The following is a 22589-nucleotide window of genomic DNA, read 5'->3' as shown; positions in this document are numbered from 1 at the left end:
ACGTGAGTCAGCTGCTGAAAATGTAAAACTGTGCAGAGAGGAGCTCTTGCCGTTTGGCCAGGGAGAGCAGGGCATGCAGGACATTTCCCGCCAGCTTCCAAGGACCAGGTTTCAGCCTCAGCTGAGGAAGACTGGGCCCTCTCCCCGGCTGTAGTCCTCCCTCCATGACGTTATGCCTTCAGGCCCAGAATAGTTGAGAACGTTTGGGAAATTCACACTCCAGAAATACTTCCTTTTTTCATGTAGGCAAGATAACACAGGAGTGACAGTGGGTTACTAAGAATGCAGTTCCCTCATTATGTAACATGGACAAAAATAAAGAGTGTTCTGGACCAAAAATAGGGCTGAGAAAGAAGAATGTGAATAAATAGCACCGAGAAGTCATTATTTACTCAAACTGTCAAATGGCTGAAGAACTTAAGAAAAGTTTTGATCTGTGTCCCATCACTTGTTCATCAGCTCTGACTAGCCGTGGAGGGAGCCGATGGCACTTTCCTGACAAAGGCTTAACACAAGCAGGTGTGTGTGTGTTCAGAGGAGGCTGCTTAAGGAAAGGTGAGTGGCACTGGGCTCATTCTCCTTCCAGGTCATTAGCAAACTGGTAAGACTGAGGACTCCTGGATGCTGTACATAATGGACATTTCCTCAGACATCGTTTTACCATGGGTCATGTAACAGAAAGGATGCAGATCTCCCTAGAGTGTGGACAGAGCAGTTTTCCTGGAGGTGTTGGGACAGGGCTACACTGCATGTGGCTGTGCTTGGGCTGATGACGTACCCCTCAGGTCAGAGCTGGGCATGCAAGACACGTCAGCCTTCACTAACCACCTCCCGAGCTTCACCAAGTCCTGTCGGTGTCACCTGCTGAATCTCTTACTCCATCATAACCATACAACTCAAGGCCACTGCCATCCCTTGTGGGTATCACTGCAGCTCGTATAGGTCCGAGTCCAATCCTGCTCCTCTCTCACTAAAAAATCTTTTTAATTCCTCCACTGTCACTCGACAAGGTCCAAGTTCTCACAGGGAAGGAAGACTCTGGAACCTACCACCACTTCCTCTGCTACCTTGCCTCTCTTTCATCTCACTCTTTGCCCTGGCCACACCAACACCGGCACCATGTCTGCAAGACTCAGATAAGCCCCTCAGCCTGGAATGTGTCTCAACTCTTTCCAACTTCCCACCCTAGTCCTCTGTCTTGACACGGTGTACTCAGCTATTAAATATGGAGCCTGTGACCCAAGGAGGGAGAAAGGGGATTAAAAGCAATCAGTTCATTTGATGAGATGGTAGGTGATTTTGGAGTCACTCCGTGCAACGGGGCTATCTGGGCCATCATACAAAGTTTTGTATGGCTGGGTAGGTGTGTCCTCGCGTTAAACAATAGTTAACCAACCATTCATTCACCCCTAGTTGTACCACTTTAAAGTACAGTTCCTTTAAAGAGCTTGTCTCTATTAAATAACTACCTATACCATGCTGGGCATTTTTTAGATAGTATCTTGTTTAACTTTGTTACAATGTGTTGGGATACTTATTTTTGTCCCCATTTTGGCAGAGGAAGACTTTAGGTACCAGCCCAGTGTCTTCCGGGTGATCAAAGGTGGCAGAGAATAAAACTCATTTCTCTGGAGGGAGGCCTATGCTTTTACACATCATGCTCCGTGGCCCACCACAAACTAGAGATGGGCATCTGTCCCACTGGATGGCTTCTGAACGCTTTTATGTGTTGAATTATGACCCTGCCCCCTTCCAAAAAAGAAAGGCATGCTGAAGTCCTAAAACTCTAGTACTTCAGAGTGTGAGGTTTGGAAACAGGGTCACTGCAGATGTAATAAGTTCAGACGAGGTCATACTGGTGTCATAGGAAGAGGACAAAGACACACAAGAGAGAGGGCCATGTGACAACACGGGCACAGACTGAAGTTCTACAGCTGCCAGCCAAGGAAGAGCAAGGATGGCCAGCAACCACCAGAAGCTAGGAAAACGCAAGAAAGGATTCTCCCCTACAGGTTTCAGAGGGAGCCTGGTCCTGCCAGCACCTTGATCCCAAACTTGTAGCCTCCAGAACTGTAAGACAATGAATTTCTGCTGTTTTAAGCTGCCAGTTTGTGATACGTTGTTACAGAAGCCTTAGGAAACAAATATAGTGACTAATTCTGTTTCTCTTCCCTGGGGAATACTTCTTATCACAAGCTTAGAACTGCAGAGTCTCAACTTACCAGCTTTGAACCCAATTAGCGGCTCCTCCAGCATGAGCCAGCCCAGCCTGCACATCTCCCTCACAAGCCATTCATCCACTTTATTCTGGGACATGATGAAGACAAACCTGCAAACTTAAACAAAGGATATTCTATCATGGTTTTACCTGGGAAAAAATTCTAGCTTTTTATCAACTGGAGAGGGAAGAAATGTAGTTCCTTAGAAAGGCTCATCCAATTGGAAAGCAGCAGAGGGATGTGTGCCTCTGAGCTGAAATCAAGGTTTCTGTCAATAACTGTCAGAGGCCCCCACTACCGAGAAGGGCCACACAGAGGGGACAAGAGGAGTGCTCCCCACAGATCCATCACACTGGGCCACGGTCTGTCTTCTCTGACGAGGGGCCAAGTAGGGCCTTTTACTCAACCACCTTCCTTGGCTGGTAAGCTCACCCCAGGAATGCTCCCTGCAACAGATGAGTGTTCATTTGAGGAAGATATATCCGTGACCACCTGTCAGACATCACAAGCTGCCAAGGGAAAACTGCTGGCAAAGAAGGCATGCTAAAATGAACTAGCTTTATTCTGTATTTCAAGAATTAGCCAAGCCCATTTATATAGGCTGATGCCATGTCCCACTTCTCAGAGTTAGAGAAATGCTGGCAGCAGTCCTCTGACTTCCAAGAGCTCACGTTCTGAAATATTCTGGTTTCACAGTGCCCAATGGCCAAAAATTAGAGTCCAGATGATTCAAACATAACGTTGGGGCCTCCCTTGCCATCAAGAGGCATTCATCCATTCAGCATTTGTTGAGTGCTAAAAGCCCTATCCATACCCTGTGTGCCAGAGGAGAGGAGCTGGCAACAAGAGTGAGGCAGGGAAGACGGTTACAGTTGGCTTGGAACAGTGGCTTCATGCTCTTGCCCTCTATCCTACCCTACGTAACACTCTACCCCAGATACCCCATGCCCTCAAGCTCCCAGCAATGAACAGTGCACAGCAACCACAACCCCATCTGGTTTGAGTAGGAGTGCTAAATGCACCCAGCTTCCCTCCAGCCAATCGCTTCTCTACTCTTCCCAGTAAGAACTGGATTCCTTTCTGCATGCAATTGCTACTCTGCACCCACAGGTATGCAACAATCAATTCTGAGCTCTCATCTTATTTGACATCTCAATGGCATTTGACACAGTTGATCAACACCCACCACCTTCAAATATTTTCCTTCCTAGCTTCTGGAACATCACACTTAAGGTTTTCTTTCCATCTCAACACCTGCTCCTTTCTTAGTCTCCTCTGGCAGTCCTCCTCCTTCTTCCTGATCTCTGGTTCAATCTCCAGACCTCTTCCCAATGTCTGTGCTTAAGTACTGTCTATATCTAAATTTCTCACTTTACTGCAGAAGTTCTAATCTTTTCTTGAAACCCCAAAATGACATAATCACTTGGGTATTTTGTTATTTTGCTGTGAAACAAGCTGTTCCCAAACTTAGTTTAAAATAAAATCATCATCTCACCCCATTTCTGAGGGTCAGCAATCCAGGAGCAGCACAGCTGGGTACTTCTGGTGCCAGGTGCCTCAGGAGGCTGCAGTTCCTGAGACTGAGGAGAATCCACTTCCAAGCTCACTCACAAGGCTGTTGGCAGGAGCCCTCAATTCCTCCCCATGTGAGCTCTCAGGGTTGTTTCTGATATGTAAGTGGACTTCCCCCCCCCCCCCCCAGAGCAAGGGATGAGGGGGGGGGGGAGAGAGAGAGAGAGAGAGAGCATGCACACAAGAACAAGCAGCCAGAACAGGAGTTGCAACAGCTTTTATAACCTCATCTTAGAGATCAATCACGTATCAACACTTCCTCCATGTTCACTGGTCAAATGTGGGGGGTGGGGATTCACATTAGGGTGTGAATACCAGGAGGCAAGGATCAGTGGGAGCCATCTTAACGGCTGGCTCCACCACAAGGATCTAGATGCTCTATCAAAATTAACATATCCTAACTCAGAACCTTACACCACCCCCCAAAATGCTCTTGCCTCAGTCTTCCACATCTGAGTAAACGACTGCATCATTCACTCAGTTACTCAGGCCACAAACCTTCAAGTCATCCTTGGCTTTCTCATACCCTCATGCATTCCATCAGCAAATTTTGTGCATTGTTTTGAAAATATACAGCATACCTGCTTACGTTTTAGCCCCTCCACTGTGACCATCCCAGTCCAAACCACCAGCTCTCCTAAGGAGTTTCACTACTTCTACCCGTCTCTACAGTGTATTCATTCTGCAGCCAGGGTAAGAATTCTATAAATGTCAGATCATAATACCCCCTGCTGAAAATCTCCACTGGCTTCCTTTTCAATCAAGAAGCAAACCCAAATTCCTAATTGTGTAATTTGGTCCTTGAACCTTTGTCCTGACTTTCTTTCCTCCACTTCCTACCTTTTGCTTATTACTCTAACCACACTGGCCTTTCATCTGTATCTTCAACTTACCACGTTTACTCCCACTCCCACTTCAGGGCTTTACATGTACCATTCTCTGTCTGGAATCATCTCCCAGACTCTCACAAGGCCTGTTCACTCACTTCCTTCAGGTCTCTACTCAAATGCCACCATCTCATGGATGTTTCCTTATCACCTGTCTAAAAAACACTGCTGGGCAGCCCGGATGGCTCAGTAGTTTAGCGCCGCCTTCAGCCCAAGGCATGATCCTGGAGACCCTGGATCGAGTCCCACGTCAGGCTCCCTGTGTGGAGCCTGTTTCTCCCTCTGCCTGTGTCTCTGCCTCTCTGTGTCTCTCATGAGTAAATAAATAAAAATCTTTAAATAAATAAATAAATAAATAAAAAAGCACTCTGCCTCCCCTTAGATAATTCGTTTATAGTTGGTGTCCCTAAAAATAGTATAAATAGTATCTATGAGGGTCTTTTATCTGCCATTTACTGCTGTATCCCCATTCCCAGGACAGTAAGTACCTGGCACATAGTTGGCACTCAACAAACATTTGCTGAACTCATGAATATAAATATAAATACATAGAATATCTGAATTATTATGGTGCTATAGGAATTTATAGGTGTGGGAGGGTCCCAGCGTGAGGACGCTTCCTGTTGATTCCACAAGCATTTGTCAGGCTATTTACAGCACATTACAAAGCACAGAGGATTTAAAAACAAAAAAACAGGGATCCTTGGGTGGCGCAGCAGTTTAGTGCCTGCCTTTGGCCCAGGGCGCGATTCTGGAGACCCAGGATCGAGTCTCACGTCGGGCTCCCGGTGCATGGAGCCTGCTTCTCCCTCTGCCTGTGTCTCTGCCTCTCTCTCTCTCTCTCTCTCTGTGTGACTATCATAAATAAATAAAATTTAAAAAACAAACAAAAAACAAAAACAAAAAAACCCAAGACACTGATATAACTGTGACTTTCCAATTTCTCATGAGATCCAGGATGTGTATATGGTCTCTTAGCCTCTCCAATCCATTTGCCCTGCTACAGTGCGGTCTGAAACCCACCATGTCACTCCTTTGCTTAAAACTCTTCAATGACTGGGGTGCCTTGGTCGGTTAAGTGACTGACTCCTGGCTTTGGCTCATGTCATGACCTCAGGGTTGTGAGATGGAGCCCCAGGCTGGACTCCCAGCTCAGGGCAGAGTCTGCTTAAGACTCCTCTCCCTCTGCCCCTCCCCTTTCCCCCATTCTCTTATGTTATTTCTCTAAAAATCAATCTTTAAAACAAACACACACACAAACCTCTTCAATGAGTCACGACCTAGCCCTGAAGATAAGGCCCAAACTTGTGGTAGTGCTGAACACAGAACTTCTCAGTTTCATGTCAGGTGACCTAACAAACATCATTTCTTCTCTTTTCACTCCCAGCAAATTGAAAGGCTGGCCATTCTCCAAAGATATGTTTCCTTATGTCTCTGAGTTTCTGCCCATTCTGTTTTCCCTACCTGTGACACTCTTCCCATCCCCTGCAGTATCAGGTCATATTTGCTACATAACAAACCACCTAACTCTCTCTTCCCTCATCAGGCTTCTTTGCAAATCTCAGGGTTCCCAGAGGAAGAGAGGGGAAACCCTGAGGCACAAGTACTTTTCAAGTCTCCACCTGTGTCACACTTGCTAATACTCCAGTGACCAAAGAGGCATGGCTAACTCCAGACAAGTAATGTCCAAATATACAAAGTAAATTCCACTTCATGGGGGAGCAGCGGCAATATCACAATAAATTATCCACAAGTGGACAGGGTATAGTTCTTCTTTGCAAGCAATTTACAATATTTTCCCAACTCTTCATCAGCTCCTACGCATCTTCTGGTCCCAACCTAGAAATTACCTCTATGAAGATATTCCTGATCCCTAAGCCTGAGTAAAAAAACCTCTCTTATAATACCTTATTATTAGACACATTATTCACTAATAATGCATGTATTACTCTCTGTTGCTACTGAATGAATTTATACAATAAATGCTGGACCTCCAGTTCACAGATGAGTTGACTATACTCTCCATTTTATGGCAATGTAGCATCAACCTTCCCTACATGACAGAAAGGTCACTGAAAAGGAAGGAGTGTACTGCTATGTTTTATCTTTACTGCCTAGTATAGTGCCTGAAAGCAGGTGCTTAAAAATATCTGTGAAATAAACATAACTATAATAAAAGTAAAGTGGGGTAACTGCCACTAAAAAAGAAGGCACAGAGAGCGTTCTTGAGACCCCTGCAAGACTCAGCAGGCTGCAAATATTTAGGAAGATGTGAGACAGCATAAAACTAACTGAAATAAGACCAAAGCGCCCACCAGAGGAGAGAAAAGAAAAGTAGCCAGAGAAAGCAAGACTTTTCTTTTTATTAGATTTACAATGACATTTTAAAGTCCAACCTCTCTTTAAAAAACGTTTCTTTGCTTTAACTTCCTCACTGGAAAGCAGACAAATCCTGTCCTTGAAAGATCCATTTTCTACTTGATACAGTGCTCAGTACTCAGGCCTGATCTGTATGGTTTACCAGCAGCAGTCAAGTCCAGCATCTCAGAGAAAAGCACTGTGAAGGCTGGGAGGCAAATCAGGACCAATCAGGACCTCCCCTACTTCATATATACATATATACATATATATGTGCACACAGACATATATATGTACACTTTTTATTACAAAAATAATATAATTAGGTTTACACAGCTCTATTAATTATTTAAATTACAGAGGCAAAGTCTATGCTTCAGATAATCATTTTTTGTTTTGGATTAAAATGGGAAGTTTAGGCCTAAAAATAGATTTCAGACTGAACAGAGGCCAAATAGCAACAGAGACTTAATAAATCTTGATCACCACATAACTAGAAATATGTTGCTCTTATTCTTCTATTGGGTGCTATATATCCCCAACGATTATTTTCATTTTAACTAAAACACAAAAGCAAAATAGTTCACTGAAATAATCTTATATTCATTACATTAGCACATACACCAAATTACACTAACGACATGATAATCTCTATGTTCCAAAGTTATATTTGTAGCATGTGCTCATCTCTACTCCATTAAATATAGTATCTAGCCAACAATCACAAAAGGAATGCATGCTGTACCGCAAGAGATGGGAACAGTTTGCAGGTTGGCATCTTACTGCAACCAAAAACAAAACAAGAGAAACAAACCTTACAAGGTAAGGTATAAAACTAATTTGCAGTGACATTTAATATATAGTTATATCAGAAGGAATACATTTAGGTCATAGTTAACATGGAAAAACACATAAACTATGAAATTCTAGGTTTTCTCCTAGAATATTCAAAATACTCATCAAAAGTTAATTAGTACAATTAAATGGCCACTAGATGATTGAATAAACAATGTCATTTAGTATTTCAAAAACACAGATTCTGGGAAAAGAAGCTACCACCAAAATATCCAGAAATCCCAATTAATAGATACTCTGTTTTGCATACCTGATACTAACACATGTAACAAATGTGTTTATACAGACTGTGAATGCAAGGCGACAGCCTAAGAGATAGTCACGGGAAAGAATAAATGAGCACAAGCACAAGATAGTCACGGGAAAGAATAAATGAGCACAAGCCCACTTTTCCCATGGGAAAGAATAAATGAGTGAGTACAGAGAGCTCGTGTTGCTTTTCTGGTCCCTGCACATCCCCCCAACTCCTACCTAAGATCCCTAGTCAAACAAGGGCCATCTCTTTGGGGAACATATCTTTCAATAGCTCAAGCTCATTCTCTCTGACCCAACCAAGATACAAAAAAGCCCAAGCACGGTGCTGGAAAGTCTTTCAGATGCTGGTATGATTCCTGATCATGAGACTGGACAGGTCCTCTTCATGGCCTCTCAAGTTCTGACTGGCACAACCTTGCTCCCACAGGAGTGGTCAGCACAGTCTCTGAAGCCATAAATGAGGTTGCTCTAGAAGAATTAGAAGAAGGTGGTATCTGATGAAAAGGCACCTGCAAGTCTGAAATCCTCTTTGGTGAGAACACTGTACATGCGCTGAGGCAGAGCACGGGAGTATGGAGCCGGGCGTGGCACAGTGGTGCGCAAAATGAGTTCCCGGCCAGCAGGAGGGGGGAAGTCTGACACCGAGTTGTGCCTTCTCTCTTCTGGAGAGCCCATTCTCTTCAGTTCCTCCTCTGGTGGAGCCACGGCTGCAGCCTTGAACAGAATCAAATGCTAAATTCAAGAGCAAGTCCAATGCTAAACTTCGATCATTTTGAAGGACAGATGAATAAACATGACATATACATAAAAAAATGTTCTACATTACTCAGTAATGCAGTCAGCCATGTTATGATTACTCAAAAACACAGAAAAAGCAAGAAGCTTGAAACACTGCATGAGCAGCCAGAGATTACAAATAAACTGGTGACAGAGACAAAGAGATAATGACTGCCAAGCAATCTGCTTTGAAAAGTGAGGGCCATATTCCGACATCTGATGAAGAGGGAAAGTGTAGTACTGGTTTCTACACGTTTCTTCTAGCAACAACCCAAGTTCAAGTCTGATGTCCTCAGTCCAGTAAGGAGCTGCTTCTCCCCAGAGTCTGGGAAAATGGTTTTTATCTCCACTCTTTCATTTCTTTTTAAGGTTCACTTGACAAATTAAAACTGGGGACACTGGTTTTGTTTGCTGAGCGGCTAAGGTGATAAAGAAGTGATACAGGTCCATGTAATACAGCAATGGCCACAAAAGAGAAGTTCTTAGTATTAAAGGCATCTATTTTTTGCATTAAAATTGCATTAAAAAATCCAATTAGAGCTTTCATTTCAACCTTGATCAATATACTTTTTTCATTTCTCTAATTACTTGATTTCTTTCATAACACCATCAATATAAAAAAAAGAGTATTGTTTTGGCAATGGAAATACGAAATCATGTTATACTAAACATCAGCATGAAAGGTATGCCAAATTAGACTGTTAAAGAGGTGGTTAGTCTTAATGACCTTATGAAGTTAGAGGGATGGGAAGGAACAAGGAACTATGAGGGACAAAAGCTATTTTGTTACCTCATCAGAAGATTCAGTCAGCTTGAGAAAAGGTGAGAAAAGAAACAGTGATGAAAAGGAAACGAGCAAGATGGTTTTAAAAGAGCTAGACAAGAGATTTCAAGATCATTTCAGAGACAGCATGCACTACATTAAGGAACATGATCCTATCAAAAGAATATCAAGACAAATACACACCACATAAAACACACCTAGCTGTTATATTGAGCAGACATATCCTACTTCTCATGCATCTGATGGTTCAACAGGCAACAGTACAGTGTCATTTAATGGGCAAAACTGATAAAACTGAGGCAAAATCCAATCTGTGGTTTATTTGCTGAATTCCAGTGGAATACACCACCAATTACAAATGTAATCAGAATGAAGTTTATTAAAATGTATAATTTTTTAAATGTATAATTTTAAGCAAAAAGTTCTAAGCATGTAAAATTGCTGTATGCTATACAAAATTCTCATTGAAATTTCATAATGTTCTAAAAGAGTTAAAATCTTGATTAATTAGTAAAATTGATATAAAGTGTCAGTTAATTACGAAAAGAAAAGTTATGTAAATAAACTTGAATGGTTTACATCAACCAGACTTTTAAGATCTGAGTTCAGAAATGTACCAACCAGGGATCCCTGGGTGGCTCAGCGGTTTAGCCTCTGCCTTTGGCCTAGGGTGTGATCCTGGAGTCCTGGGATCGAGTCCCACATCAGGCTCCTGGCATGGGCCTGCTTCTCCCTCCTCCTGTGTCTCTGCCTCTCTATGTCTATCATAAATAAATAAATCTTAAAAAAAAAATGTACCAACAAGGTGCTTGTTATTTGGATTAAAGTCTGCCAATTTCCTAAAAACATTCCCTACAAGGTTTGACAATTTGAAATCTTTTATAATTACATAATGTGGGAAAAATGTACAATTTCAGTATCCCTTAAAGGGGATTAGCTATACAAGGCCATTGAAAAGATTATACACTCCTGCATTTACTAAAGGAATAAGATAATTAACAGGAAAACAAGAATAACAAAGTAAATCACAGAATATAATCCTGTTTTTATAAAATATAGATGTATTTATATACACTACATGTCAAATGTTGACAGTGATCAGAGGGTAGTGAGATTAATGTGATTAAGTTTTCCTTTATAATCTTCTGTATTATTCTACATTTTACAATGAGCCTTTAGTGACATTCTGGTGGGGGGGGGCACTATCTCCATTCTGGGGAAGATAATCTTGCTTAAATATTCACAAGTAATACTCTCAGCATTAAAAATAAAAATGCTTTAAAAAACAAAAAATAAAAATAAATAAATAAAAATGCTTTAATTTCAAGTTCTCTTAACATAGAAGCTTTTAAAAATGAGGACAGAGGAAAGAATTTCTGCAATAAGAGGGAAAATTCATATTGGTGGTGACAAGGAAATGTGGTTATTAGCTTCTGGCTAGTGAGCTGGTGAAAGATATATAGGAAGCAGAAACAAACTTGGTTCCTGATTTCATGCCAGAGACAAAAACAAATAAATCAAAGTAAGCATCTATTGTTTTCTAGAACTCTAATTTATAAGGAAATAAAATACTTGGTTTTTAACTTGAAATTCTTAAAGTTAGGGAACAATCCCATAAATAATCACAGGTTTCAATTCCTGCTAAAAATTCAGGTCAGTACATCTGGCTATGAAACTGAATATATTAACTAGATATACTCCACACAGACTCCAAGGAGATTTTACAGTTTTTATTTCATATGTAAACCCATGAAAATTCTTGATTCTGATAATCACACTTTCAAAAGTGGGTCATTCTCAAGTCATCACAGTTCCAGACAAAGGGCAGCCTTATATTTACATATCTTCCTTGACTTAGAATTGGGTTACACCCCAATAAGCCCATCCTAAGTAGAAAATATCCTAAGTTGAAAATACATTTACTGAGGATCTCTGGGTGGCTCAGAGGTTTAGCGCCTGCCTTCAGCCTGGAGCGTGATTCTGGAATCCCAGGATCAAGTCCCGCATCAGGCTCCCTGCTTGGAGCCTGCTTCTCTCTCTGCCTGTGTCTCTGCCTCTCTCTCTTTCTCTGTATGTCTCTCATGAATGAATAAATAAAATCTTAAAAAAAAAAAAAAAAAAGGAAATACATTTACTATACCTAGCCTACCAAACATTGTAACTCAGCCTAGCCTACCATACCCAAGTCCAGAACACTCACTTAAGCCTACAGTTGGACAAAATCATCTAACACAAAGCCTATTTTATAATAAAATGTTAACTACCTCATATAATTTATTAATTATTGTACAGAGAGTGAGAAACAGAATGGTTATCTGGGTAGAGTAGTTATATTAACTGCTTGTCCTCGAGATCTCATAGCTTAGTGGGATATGCTGCTGTCCCTGCCCAGCATCACAAGAGGATTGTGCTGCATATACTACTAGCCTGAAAAAGGACCAAAATCCAAAATTCAAATGATGCTTTCTACTAAACACCCTTTTTTTTCCCACCATCATAAAGCCGAAAATCCTAAGTAAAATCATCGTAAGTCAGAGACTGTCTGTAGTACACTCTTTAACACTTTTATCATAATCTTCCATATTAATGAGCCCTGACATGAAAATCATCTTAACCAGTAAACATGATCAGTACAGACAGTATCCACACAAAGTGTAACTAGCATCACCTTCATAAAAATTCAAATTTTAAGGGTTTCAAGATGTCAGAAAGTACTACATATTTTTTTGAACCTTTACTTTTAGTAGTAGCGGTAATAGCTAAAATAATCTTTGAAACTGGGCTTCCTTTCTGTGCTAAAGCCTGTTTCCGTAGTCCTAAACATCTGAAATCTTGCTCTTCCTTAGATCAATTCACCATGACGAAAATAGATAAACTAACTTCACAAGTGAAACTGTGAATCCATTTGTAGTACAAGGCATTTATAATTGGTAAAACTGATCTCTATTCTAATTTGAAAGTAGTCTACATTTTTTCCTACCACACAGCACTGGCCATTGCTAACCGAGTCCTTATGATATTCCGTAATAATGGATTTCAGACTCTTCTAACTTTGGAAAATTATATCCTAAAATATACTTATAATTTTGCTTACACATGTAAGAAAGCAAGCGGATTTCAAAGACTTAGAAGTCACTGTTGACAGTCATTGTTTTTTTTTAATGTTCGAACCCAATGCTCAGACTTCCACTCAGCAGCTATAAGAATCAGTCATGTGTGGGAATCAAAACAGCACCTTACTGAGTAGAGGTCTGGAGAGATCACGATCAGCCAATAAGGAAATTCACATACCCTTTGAGCATTCACAAACAGCTTGTGAATGATTTTGCCGGCATGTCCTCTTCCTGCACCCACGACTAAAACTTCAGGCTGCTCCAAAAGGCAACTCACAAACCTAGGGGAGAGAGGTAATGACAGGACAGAAGCAAGCTGCTTGGTTCACATGGTCAGTCCTCCCAATTATTTTTGTGGACAAATTCTCAAACTGATACTGGATAAACCTACTAAGGCTAGAGTGGAACTTTTATAACAAACAGAGCGACATTTGGAATTAAAACAGACAAATGATGATCTTACTGCTTTTCAAATGTTTTCATAACATTTTCAAAAAATTCATCTCTGGGGCTGGCTGGGTGGCTCAGTGGGTTAAGCCCTGGACTCGATTTTGGCTCAGGTCATGACTTCAGGGTCATGAGATGGAGCCCATGTTAGGCTCCATGTTCAGTGGGAATCTGCTTGGATATTCTCTCCTCTGTCCCTTCCTTACTCTCATGCACATTCTCCCTCTCAAATAAATAAATAAATACATACATACATATTTATAAAAACAAAAACCTCACCTCTGTCAAAGGGTAAAAAGAAACACTGCATCTATTCCTTTCAGACTAGAAACTTAGAAAATACTACAGTAAATAAAAAATCAAAACAATATTTGGGGGGTGCCTGGGTGGCCTCAGTAGGTTAAGCATCTGACTCTTGGTTTCAGCTCAGGTCATCTCAGGGTTGTGAGATCAAGCCCCACACTCAGCTCCACACTGTGTGTGGAGTATGAGATTCTCTCCCTCTCCCTCTGCCTCTTCCCCCACTCCCACTTGCGCTTGTGCATGCTCTCTCAAAACAAAACAGTATTTTTGGACAACAAAAAACAAGTTATATGCATACAGCAGAACAATAATCCATATTTCTCATTTCTATTCTTTTAAAGTGGGTGTGTATATGTGTGTGCATGCATGTCTGCTTAAAATACACATTTTGCGGGCAAAGCCTCAACTATGCCATTATGTGTGGAAACACTACACCTCCAAATACATCACAGATAACATATGTGAAGCTATCACAGTCAAAGGCACCATGCCTGCACCACTAATTCATACTGCTATTTTAGAAACAATTCCCTTGGTTATTGCTTATTCTTCTCTTTTATTTATTTTTTTTTATTATTCTTCTCTTTTAAAAATGAAGTTTTCAAGAGCAAAGATAGCTAAGAGAAAATTTCACTCCATAGAAGGTATAAAATTCCAACAAGAACTTGTTAAGAGTGATAGCACATGCCTTGTCATATTCTATTAATTATTCAGCATCAATAATGCCATTTCATTTCTGAAAAGGCTGATAAAGAATTTAAAGTTAATTCAATTGAATTCAATTTGCTAAAGTAACAAATTTGGAAACGCTTTATCACAATTAAAACAACATTGTTCTTTCAACTACCACAGGTAAAAATGGACAGGAACTCATACGGACAGGTAATGATGCCAAGTCTCTCTCAGGAGGAAGACAAGATTGACCCGGTCATCTGTAACATCCTGGTGAGGCCATCTGGTCACTCTTTCAAAACATGTCCACAAGGTGCACAGGATATGCACATTTGCTTTCAAAATTCTTGTTTAAAATTAAATAAATAACTAGGAATACTGAGCAGAAATATTTCAGAACATCTCAGACTGTGGTAATGGAAAAGTGAGAGCTGAAAGCAAAGCTCTGGTGCATTTCAAGTAACAAAGAGCGACTAGCAGCTCTTCCACGGGAACTGCAGGCGTATCTCCAAGAGCAAACAAGGACATTAGTAGAAAGAAGACCTGGTAGACTTATTTCTAAATGTGGAAGGAGGGGAAATGCCTGGCAAATACCCAGAAATACAGGGGAGGTCAAAGTCTATGATAACCAAATATTTCTCTGTCTCTGGCTGATGCTTGTTACAAATAATACAAATAATATAGGGGTACCAAAAAAGAATCCCAATATTCTATTAAAATGTTCTAAAGAGAATGATGGCTTTTCCTATTGCAGACAAACGTTACTCAAATACCAATTACCTTTCAAGATCTTCTTTTTCCTCCTCTTGTTCACATTTCTCAGTTCCAAACTTGGCTTTCAGTGAGCGGGCTCTGGCAATTATAGCTTCTACATTAGTAATTTGATGGATGATTTCCTGATAGTGCAAAAGGGAGAGACATACATTGGAAAATAGCAAAAAGAAAGCAGCCTTTTAAAAATGTATCTTTAAAACAATCATTGCCAACTAGGGAGAACGCTTGGCAAGATCCTGACACTACAGCAAACTTACTTCCAGTTTCTTGTCTTCTGGATTGGGGAAGTGCAAAACTTTACTGGAATGGGTTATTATCTGCTTTATAATCTTCTTAACTGAAGAAATGTTTTCCAGATTTTCTATTTTTAAAAAGATCAAAGCCATTATTAAATAAGTCAGCAAAATATACTTTCATTTTGGAAATGAACTAATGACTAATCAAGTAAGACATTTACCTTCTTCCTTTACCTTGAGTACAGCTGCATGAATTACACAAGGTAACAGGTGCCGAGCGAGGTCTGCAGGTTTCTGTACTGCCAGATAGTGCAGCACCTGAAGGAGGCACAAAGTTACACAAATGATCAATGTAATTGTCAAAGAACTGAGTAGCCATTTATGAAAGAAGAAAAAATCCTCTGCACCACTGAACTCACATCTATAACAAGAGTTGACAAGAGCTCTCTTCTCTTAGTATCTTGCCCTACTCATCCAGGTAAGTAGCTACTACCCGCAATGGCAAGAACAACATTACTGAAAACAATTCAGTCTTTAATAAATATTCTCTCATTTTTTTCCTTGTTTCCAATATGTAATACATGCAAATTAGGAAAATACAAAGAAAATAAAAACAATCTGTAAATTATAGCATCTAGAGATAATAACAACTGTTAATGGTAGAGCATTTTCATTCCAGAATTTTTAAAGATGCTGATACACATATTAAGTAAACTAATATTAAGCATGTAAATACTGTTTTGTAACTTGGTTTTCTCACCTAACATTTCTAAATATTGATAGGGACCTTCCAGTAATTTGTTTATTTTACTGTTTTCCCAAAATGGAAATTGTTTTATTATTTTTCTAATTAAAAAAAAATACAGAATATAACACATGGACCCTAACCTTAAAGTCCTTTATTCAACAGGAGTAAAGATAAAAGAAATATAATTTCATAGCATGAATCTGGATAATAAATGCTCACAGATTTCAGAAATAGATAGATAGAAATATAATGGAAAAGTTTCCATATAATGGAAAAGTGTTTATATTCTGACTTATTTCTCTGTCCATTTAAACACAAAGATAGAAGCATATGCAATTTCTTAACAAAAATAATAATATACATACTATTTTATAACTTGCTTTGTTCATTTAATGACTTATAACCTTTATTTTTTAGCTTGGAGAATTTTGTGTGATCATTTTTTTGAATTAAGAAATAATACAAACCAGAGTATTTATAAGCAGTCTAAAGACAACATGAACACTTGTTTACACACCAAACAGCTTAAGATAAACAAAACATCACCAGCACTTTCCCAATTCCCATGTGCCTCCCTGATCATGCCTCTCCTTCTCTCATGCACCCCACCCATCAAGTAGCTACTAATTCTTTTGCTTGTCTACGTAGTTTTCTCACATATGTGTCTAGCCCCAAACAATATATTGCTTAGTTTAGCCTGGTTTTAATCTTCAGACAAATGAAATGTTTCTGGTTCAGCCCCTCAGTGACTTGTTCTTTATTCGGCATTCTTTCTGAGATTCATATGCTGATACATGCTGTAGTTTATTCATTTTCACTGCTGTATTAAAACGCTTCTCCACTGATAGACACCCCCCATCATTTCTGGCTATTACATACAAGGTTCCTGTTATATTATTGGGTATGTTTCCTGATGCAATGTAGAGGAATTTTTTGAGGGCATATACCTAAAAACAGAATCAGGATATGTACAATACCAATTGACTATTTTTTTGAAGTTATATTCCAAATTATTTTACAAAGTTTTCAAAAGATTTATATCTTTACCTAGAGTAATAATAGTTCCCAATGTTATACATCTTTGTTAACACTTACCATTCAACTTTGGTTTTCCGTAACTTACAGCAAAACAAACTTTCAAGAATACAAAATATATCTACACCCTTTGCCAAAACTCACCTTTTACCTCATCACACCCATCTCTTTCCTCTGTATATGTATACAATAAATATACACACACATTTTTTCTGAATAGTGTGAAAACATGTTACATACACCATGTCCTTTATCCCCAAAGATCTGTATTTCCTGAAATTAAGAAATGTTTTCTTATATAATCAAAAGTCAAACTATTCTGATTACATAAACTGCCTTTAACACTGATCAAATTACTTTTAATCTAGCCAACTATCCTTATTACAATTTCATCAATGGACCAAATAATGACTTTTATAACCTTTTCCCATCACCATACACAATCTAGTCAAGGATCTAGTCAAGGATCACACACAGCCTTTAGTTTCCATACCTCTTTAATCTCAACAAATCTTGAAGTTTTCCAGTCTGTCTTTTAGAACATGGACATTTTGAGTATAGTGCCCTCCCCTCCCCTTTCTGAATAACTGAATTTCATATTTTATTCCTTAGTTTTATATTTTTATTTCCTTAGTTTTAAAAAAATTAGATGCAATAATTTACATACCATAAAACTCACTTTAAAATGTACACTGCAGTGGTCTTTAGCATACTTACAAGTTATACATCACCATTATCTAACTGCAGAACATTTTAATCACCCCCAAAAGAAACTCATTACCCAACAGCAGTTATTCACTCATTTCTCCCATCTCCTAGACCCTGGTAACTACTAAACTAACTTTGTTTTCATGAATTTGAATTTTTTCTGTTTTCATGAATTTTTATTCTGGTATTTCATATAAATGGTATCATGTAACATGTGGCCTATTTTTGGATTCTTTCACTAAGCATAACACTTTTTAGGTTCATTTGTGTTATACCATGTATCAGAAATTCATTTGTTTTTATGGCTTAATAATATTCCATTGTATGAATTTGTCATACTTATCCATTCATCAGCTGATATTTAGCTTGGTTCCACTTTTTTGCTATTATGAATCATCCTGTCAGTATCTGTATATTCAATTTCCTCAGTTTTTATTTAATGTCCTTTTCCTATTCCAGGAGCCAATCCAGGATACATTATATTTAGTAGTCATATTTCTAGGCTCCTCTCACATGTGACACTTTCTTAAGACTTTCCTTGTCTAAGGAAAAAAAATTTTTTAAGATTTTCCTTACTCGTTTGAGAGAGTGAGCGTGTGCAAGCAGGGGGATGGAGAAGGGGACAGCAAACTGCACAGAGTGTGAAGCCCAAAACAGGGACCCTAAGATCATGACTTGAGCTGAAACCAAGATTCAGACATTTAACCAACGGAGCCACCAAGATACCCCTGACCTTGACATTTTTAAAGAATTCTAGTCAGGTTATTTTGTAAAAAGTGTCTCAACTGGAACTTCCTTGATGTTTTTCTCATGATCAAACTGGGGTTAGGGATTTTAGGAAGAAAGATGAGTTATAAAGTGCTACTTTCATCACCTCATATCAAGAATACATGAAACTTATCAATATGACTTATCCCTGTTGTTAACCTTGCTCACCTGGCTAAGATAGTATCTGTCAAGCTTCTGCACTGTAAAGTTACTCATTTTCCCAAATTTGCATACTGCACTCTTTGGAAGGCTGTCACTATGCACATCCCATGCTTATACAGTGGAGAGTTCTGCCCCATCTCCTTGTGGGCACAGTAGATTTGGAGTTCTGCATAGATTTGTCTCCTCTCCAATTCATTCAATCATTTATTTGTAACATCACAGACTCAAAGACGTTTATCTTATACTCTGAGTAGTCCAACAGTACTTTATTTTGTTGCTCAAATTGTTCAAGTATTGGCCACTGGGAAATGTTTTAGTTGGTCCCTGTGTCCCTTTAATATACACCAGAATTAAGTGTAACAGATTTTTTTTTTCTCTTTTTAGAACAGAAAGTTTCTCATTTGGGGTTTACCTAATTTTCCTCACGATTAGATGCAGAATATGTATTCATGGATCAATGTCTAAACGCTGTTGGATCCTTCAGAGTATCACATTTTGATATAGGCAATCTGCATCCACCCCTTATTAGTAATATTAATTTTGACCACCTACTCAAAGTATTGTCCCATTTCTCTACTATGTAGTTATTATTTCCTTGCAATTCTCCATTTGTCTTGGAGAGACACTTTTAATATATCTGCTGCTGAAGTGAGCACGGAGAGACACTTTAAAAACCATGCAAGTATGATACTCTTTACCCAAATTTCCACCTAGACATCTACTGAGGAGTGTCACTGGAACCAATCTTTACTATGAATATGGTTGTAAAATGAAGAGTTTCCTACTACAATGTATCCTCCATCTTTATGAAATGCCTCCCCTCTCTCCCATTTCTTTATCTACAAATTGCCAATGTGGACCCAGGGGTTCCAATTTTTTCCCAATGGTTTATAATTCATTACTGTCTTTAGTTATTTGCTATTCAAATTGTCCAGACTTGGCCAGTAAGAGTCTCTTCAAACTACCTCATGATACACCCCTATCTTTTCTTAAGCCACTCTTTATTTTCTGGTAACATATGATGTTCCACACTCATCTTATACCTTCCTTGTCCCAATTCTGAAACCTACCATTTCTCTGACGAAAGCATGGTTCCTTTTAATGAGTAATGCTCTAGAAAACAATATATATGTGTGCTCACTGCTACTGAGATGTCATTGATTCCAGACCCTTTAAGACAAAAAAAACTAGGAATATATATATATACACACATATGTACATACCCACATACCTATCCATACTTTAGAAATCTATGGGTCCTTGCAATACCTCCAATCCCAATGCACTGCCCTTTGGTCTTCCTTGCTTTCCTCAATTCTATGTTTGCATCTCATTTCCACAGTGAGAATACAAACTTCCAATAATATCAACACATTTAATTACTAATTTGCTCCAACAATAATCTACTTAAAAGTTTCAGAATTGCTTACCCACATCACTAAAAAAAAAAAAAATCTAGAAATAGAGTTCAAGATTTGTTTGCAATGCTCTCCCACCTTTCCCCCTACCTGAGTGTATACAATCAAACCTAACAATGTGATCAGAAATTATTGAATTAGATTCTCGTCCTAACCCTGACCCCATTTCAGTGTAGTTATTCATTTCAAATACACTTGGGATTAATCTATCTCAGCTTGCTTTCAGTTTTGGTCATTTCCCCTCTTTCCATTCTTGTTGATTCATTTTAATTTTGAATATATAAACAAGTAACATTTTTCCAGAAGTCAAAAGTATACAGAAGTATACACTTACCTAAATGTCACTCCCTCCCATATTCCTTTTACTCTATTTTTTCCTCCCCTTTCAACCATTCTGGGTAACTAATTTCACTGCTTTCTATTTTGTGAAGATAAATTTCTTTTTGTGAAGATAAAGAGACACGTTTTCTTAATCTTTTTACAGAAAATGAAGCATACTATGTATTCATCTGCACTTTACTTTTCTCTTAAAAACATATCCTAGACATTCCTATCACTTAATAGATTTTTTTCTTTTCTTTTCTTTTTTTTTTTACCAGCTGCAGTCATCAGTTATGTAGATGAACCAATAAAGCTCCTAAGTTTGGGCATGTAGAGTTTCCAGTATTTTCTAATTAATGCAGGAATGAACAACTTAGTGCTTCTTTATTTTTGTACTGTTGAAAATATTAGGGTAAATTCCTAGAAGTGGGATTACTTTTGGGTGAAAGGGTAAATGAATATGTAAATTTTATTAACTACTGCCAAATTCCCCTCCACAGGGGGTTGTACCATCCTGTCTCTTACCAGTAATGTAGGAGAGCTGTTGCCTCAGGGCCTCATTGAGTATTTATTAAGCTGTTAAATTTTTACCAATAGATGTGTGAGAAATGGTTATCTCAGTGAAGTTTTTTAATTTGCGCTTTTCTCATTATGAATGAAGTTGAACATCTTTTGAAAGATTTAAGGGTAATTATCTTTTGGGGGGATGAGTAATCTCCTCATAATCTCTTGCCCATATTTCTAAAGTATTTGGCCCTTTACCTGTTATATATATATATTATATATATATATATAATATATATATATTTAGCTCTCCCAGTTTACAAATATTTTTCCCAGTTTATCATTTGTCTTCTGATTTTTTTTTAATCCATTCTTATGGGTGGTATGAAAAACAGATCTGGTTATTCATTTATCCCAAAACAATTTATTAAAAGGGCCATCTAGGGGCACCTTGCTGGCTCAATCAGCTAAGGATCCAACTCTTGATTTTGGCTCAGGTCATGATCTCAGGGTTGTGAAATGGAGCCCCCTCGTCAAGCCCTGAGTCAGGCTCCAAGCACAGCTTAAGATTCTCTCTCCCTCCCCCTCTGCCCCTCTACCCACCTCTAAAACATAAAGTAAAATAAATAAAAGCTCCATCTATACCAGTGATTTGAGAGGCTATCTTTATCATATACTAGATTTCTATATATATCTATGGACTTTCTCTTCTGTATCACTGGGCTGTCTAGTTATGCACCATTATCACATTATTTAAATAGTAAGGATGTGTACTATGCTTTAGTATATGGTTGAGTTAGTTGCCCTTCCTCTTCCCCTCATTCACTTACCTTATTGCTCTTTTCTACCTGTTTTTAGCTACTCTTGCATGTTTTTAAAATAATGCACCCATTTAAAGTGTACAGAGTTGTACAACCAATACCACAATCAGTTTTACAATATTTCCATCACCTCAAAAAGAAACCCACTAACAGTCACTCTTCAAACTCCTGAGTCCTAAGCCTGCATGTTTATTTTTACAAATAAATTTGAGTATCAACTTGTCTGGCTCCATAGTAAGGACTTTTGGTAACTTACTGGGACTGCATTAAATTTATAAATTAGAGAACTGACTTTAATGATGCTGAAACTTCCTAAATAAGAACAAGCAGTATCTATTTGTTCAAGTGTGTTTTTCAAGAGTATTGTGTTTTCTTTAATCATATTTCTAACATTTCTGGTTAAGTTTATTTCTAGGTATTTACCATTTTTTTCTCTTATAGTAAAGAGAAAATGTCATTTACATCTTCAGAATGGTTATTATTTGTGTATACGAATGCTGCTAGATATATATTAACCTTAAATCCTACTACCTTGCTGAATTCTTCTGTCTGAATTACTTTTATCACGAACTTTCGATTTTTTCTAGATATACTGTCACACCACCTATAAATAGTTCTTCTTTTCAAGTCCTATGCCTCTGCTTTCTCTATGCCTCTTCTAATTATAGAAGCTAACACCTTCAGAATAACATAAAAAGGAAGGGGAGATAGTAGGCACCACTGCCTCATTGCTGACCTTAGTGAGAATACCTCTAGGGTTCCTCCCACTAAGACACTGTGTTTAGGACTGAGGTCTATATATATTTTTCATTTTAAGAAAGTATCCACCTAACCTTATTTCTCAATTTCATT

At 38.6% G+C, this 22589-nt stretch overlaps 1 protein-coding gene across 21 annotated transcripts in view; it reads right to left on the bottom strand.

Moving 5' to 3' along the window:
- The window catches only part of RAB3GAP1 (RAB3 GTPase activating protein catalytic subunit 1), a 143972-nt gene that overhangs the window by 40689 nt on the left and 80694 nt on the right, over positions 1-22589 (bottom strand). For 6 of the 21 annotated variants that reach the window (XR_004807040.1, XM_035702248.1, XM_035702249.1 and 3 more), the window contains exons 20-23: positions 15474-15570; positions 15274-15377; positions 15023-15138; positions 12999-13101 (exon numbers count right to left, since the gene is read on the bottom strand). Coding sequence is in view for 13 of the 21 variants with exons in the window: in XM_035702248.1 (XP_035558141.1) it covers positions 12999-13101; positions 15023-15138; positions 15274-15377; positions 15474-15570 (420 nt within the window). In the remaining 8 variants the exon portion in view is untranslated. Of the gene's footprint in view, positions 1-2222; positions 2337-7021; positions 9343-9713; positions 9735-11422; positions 11808-12998; positions 13102-15022; positions 15139-15273; positions 15378-15473; positions 15571-22589 lie in introns of those variants that run through there. The other 15 variants (XM_025430495.3, XM_035702246.2, XM_025430512.3 and 12 more) reach the window with 6 other exon arrangements.

The sequence above is a fragment of the Canis lupus genome, chromosome 19 (assembly GCF_003254725.2).
Source record: "Canis lupus dingo isolate Sandy chromosome 19, ASM325472v2, whole genome shotgun sequence".
Taxonomy (NCBI): domain Eukaryota; kingdom Metazoa; phylum Chordata; class Mammalia; order Carnivora; family Canidae; genus Canis; species Canis lupus.
Note: the sequence above shows the minus strand (reverse complement) of the source record. Positions and strands in the feature narration are given on the sequence as shown.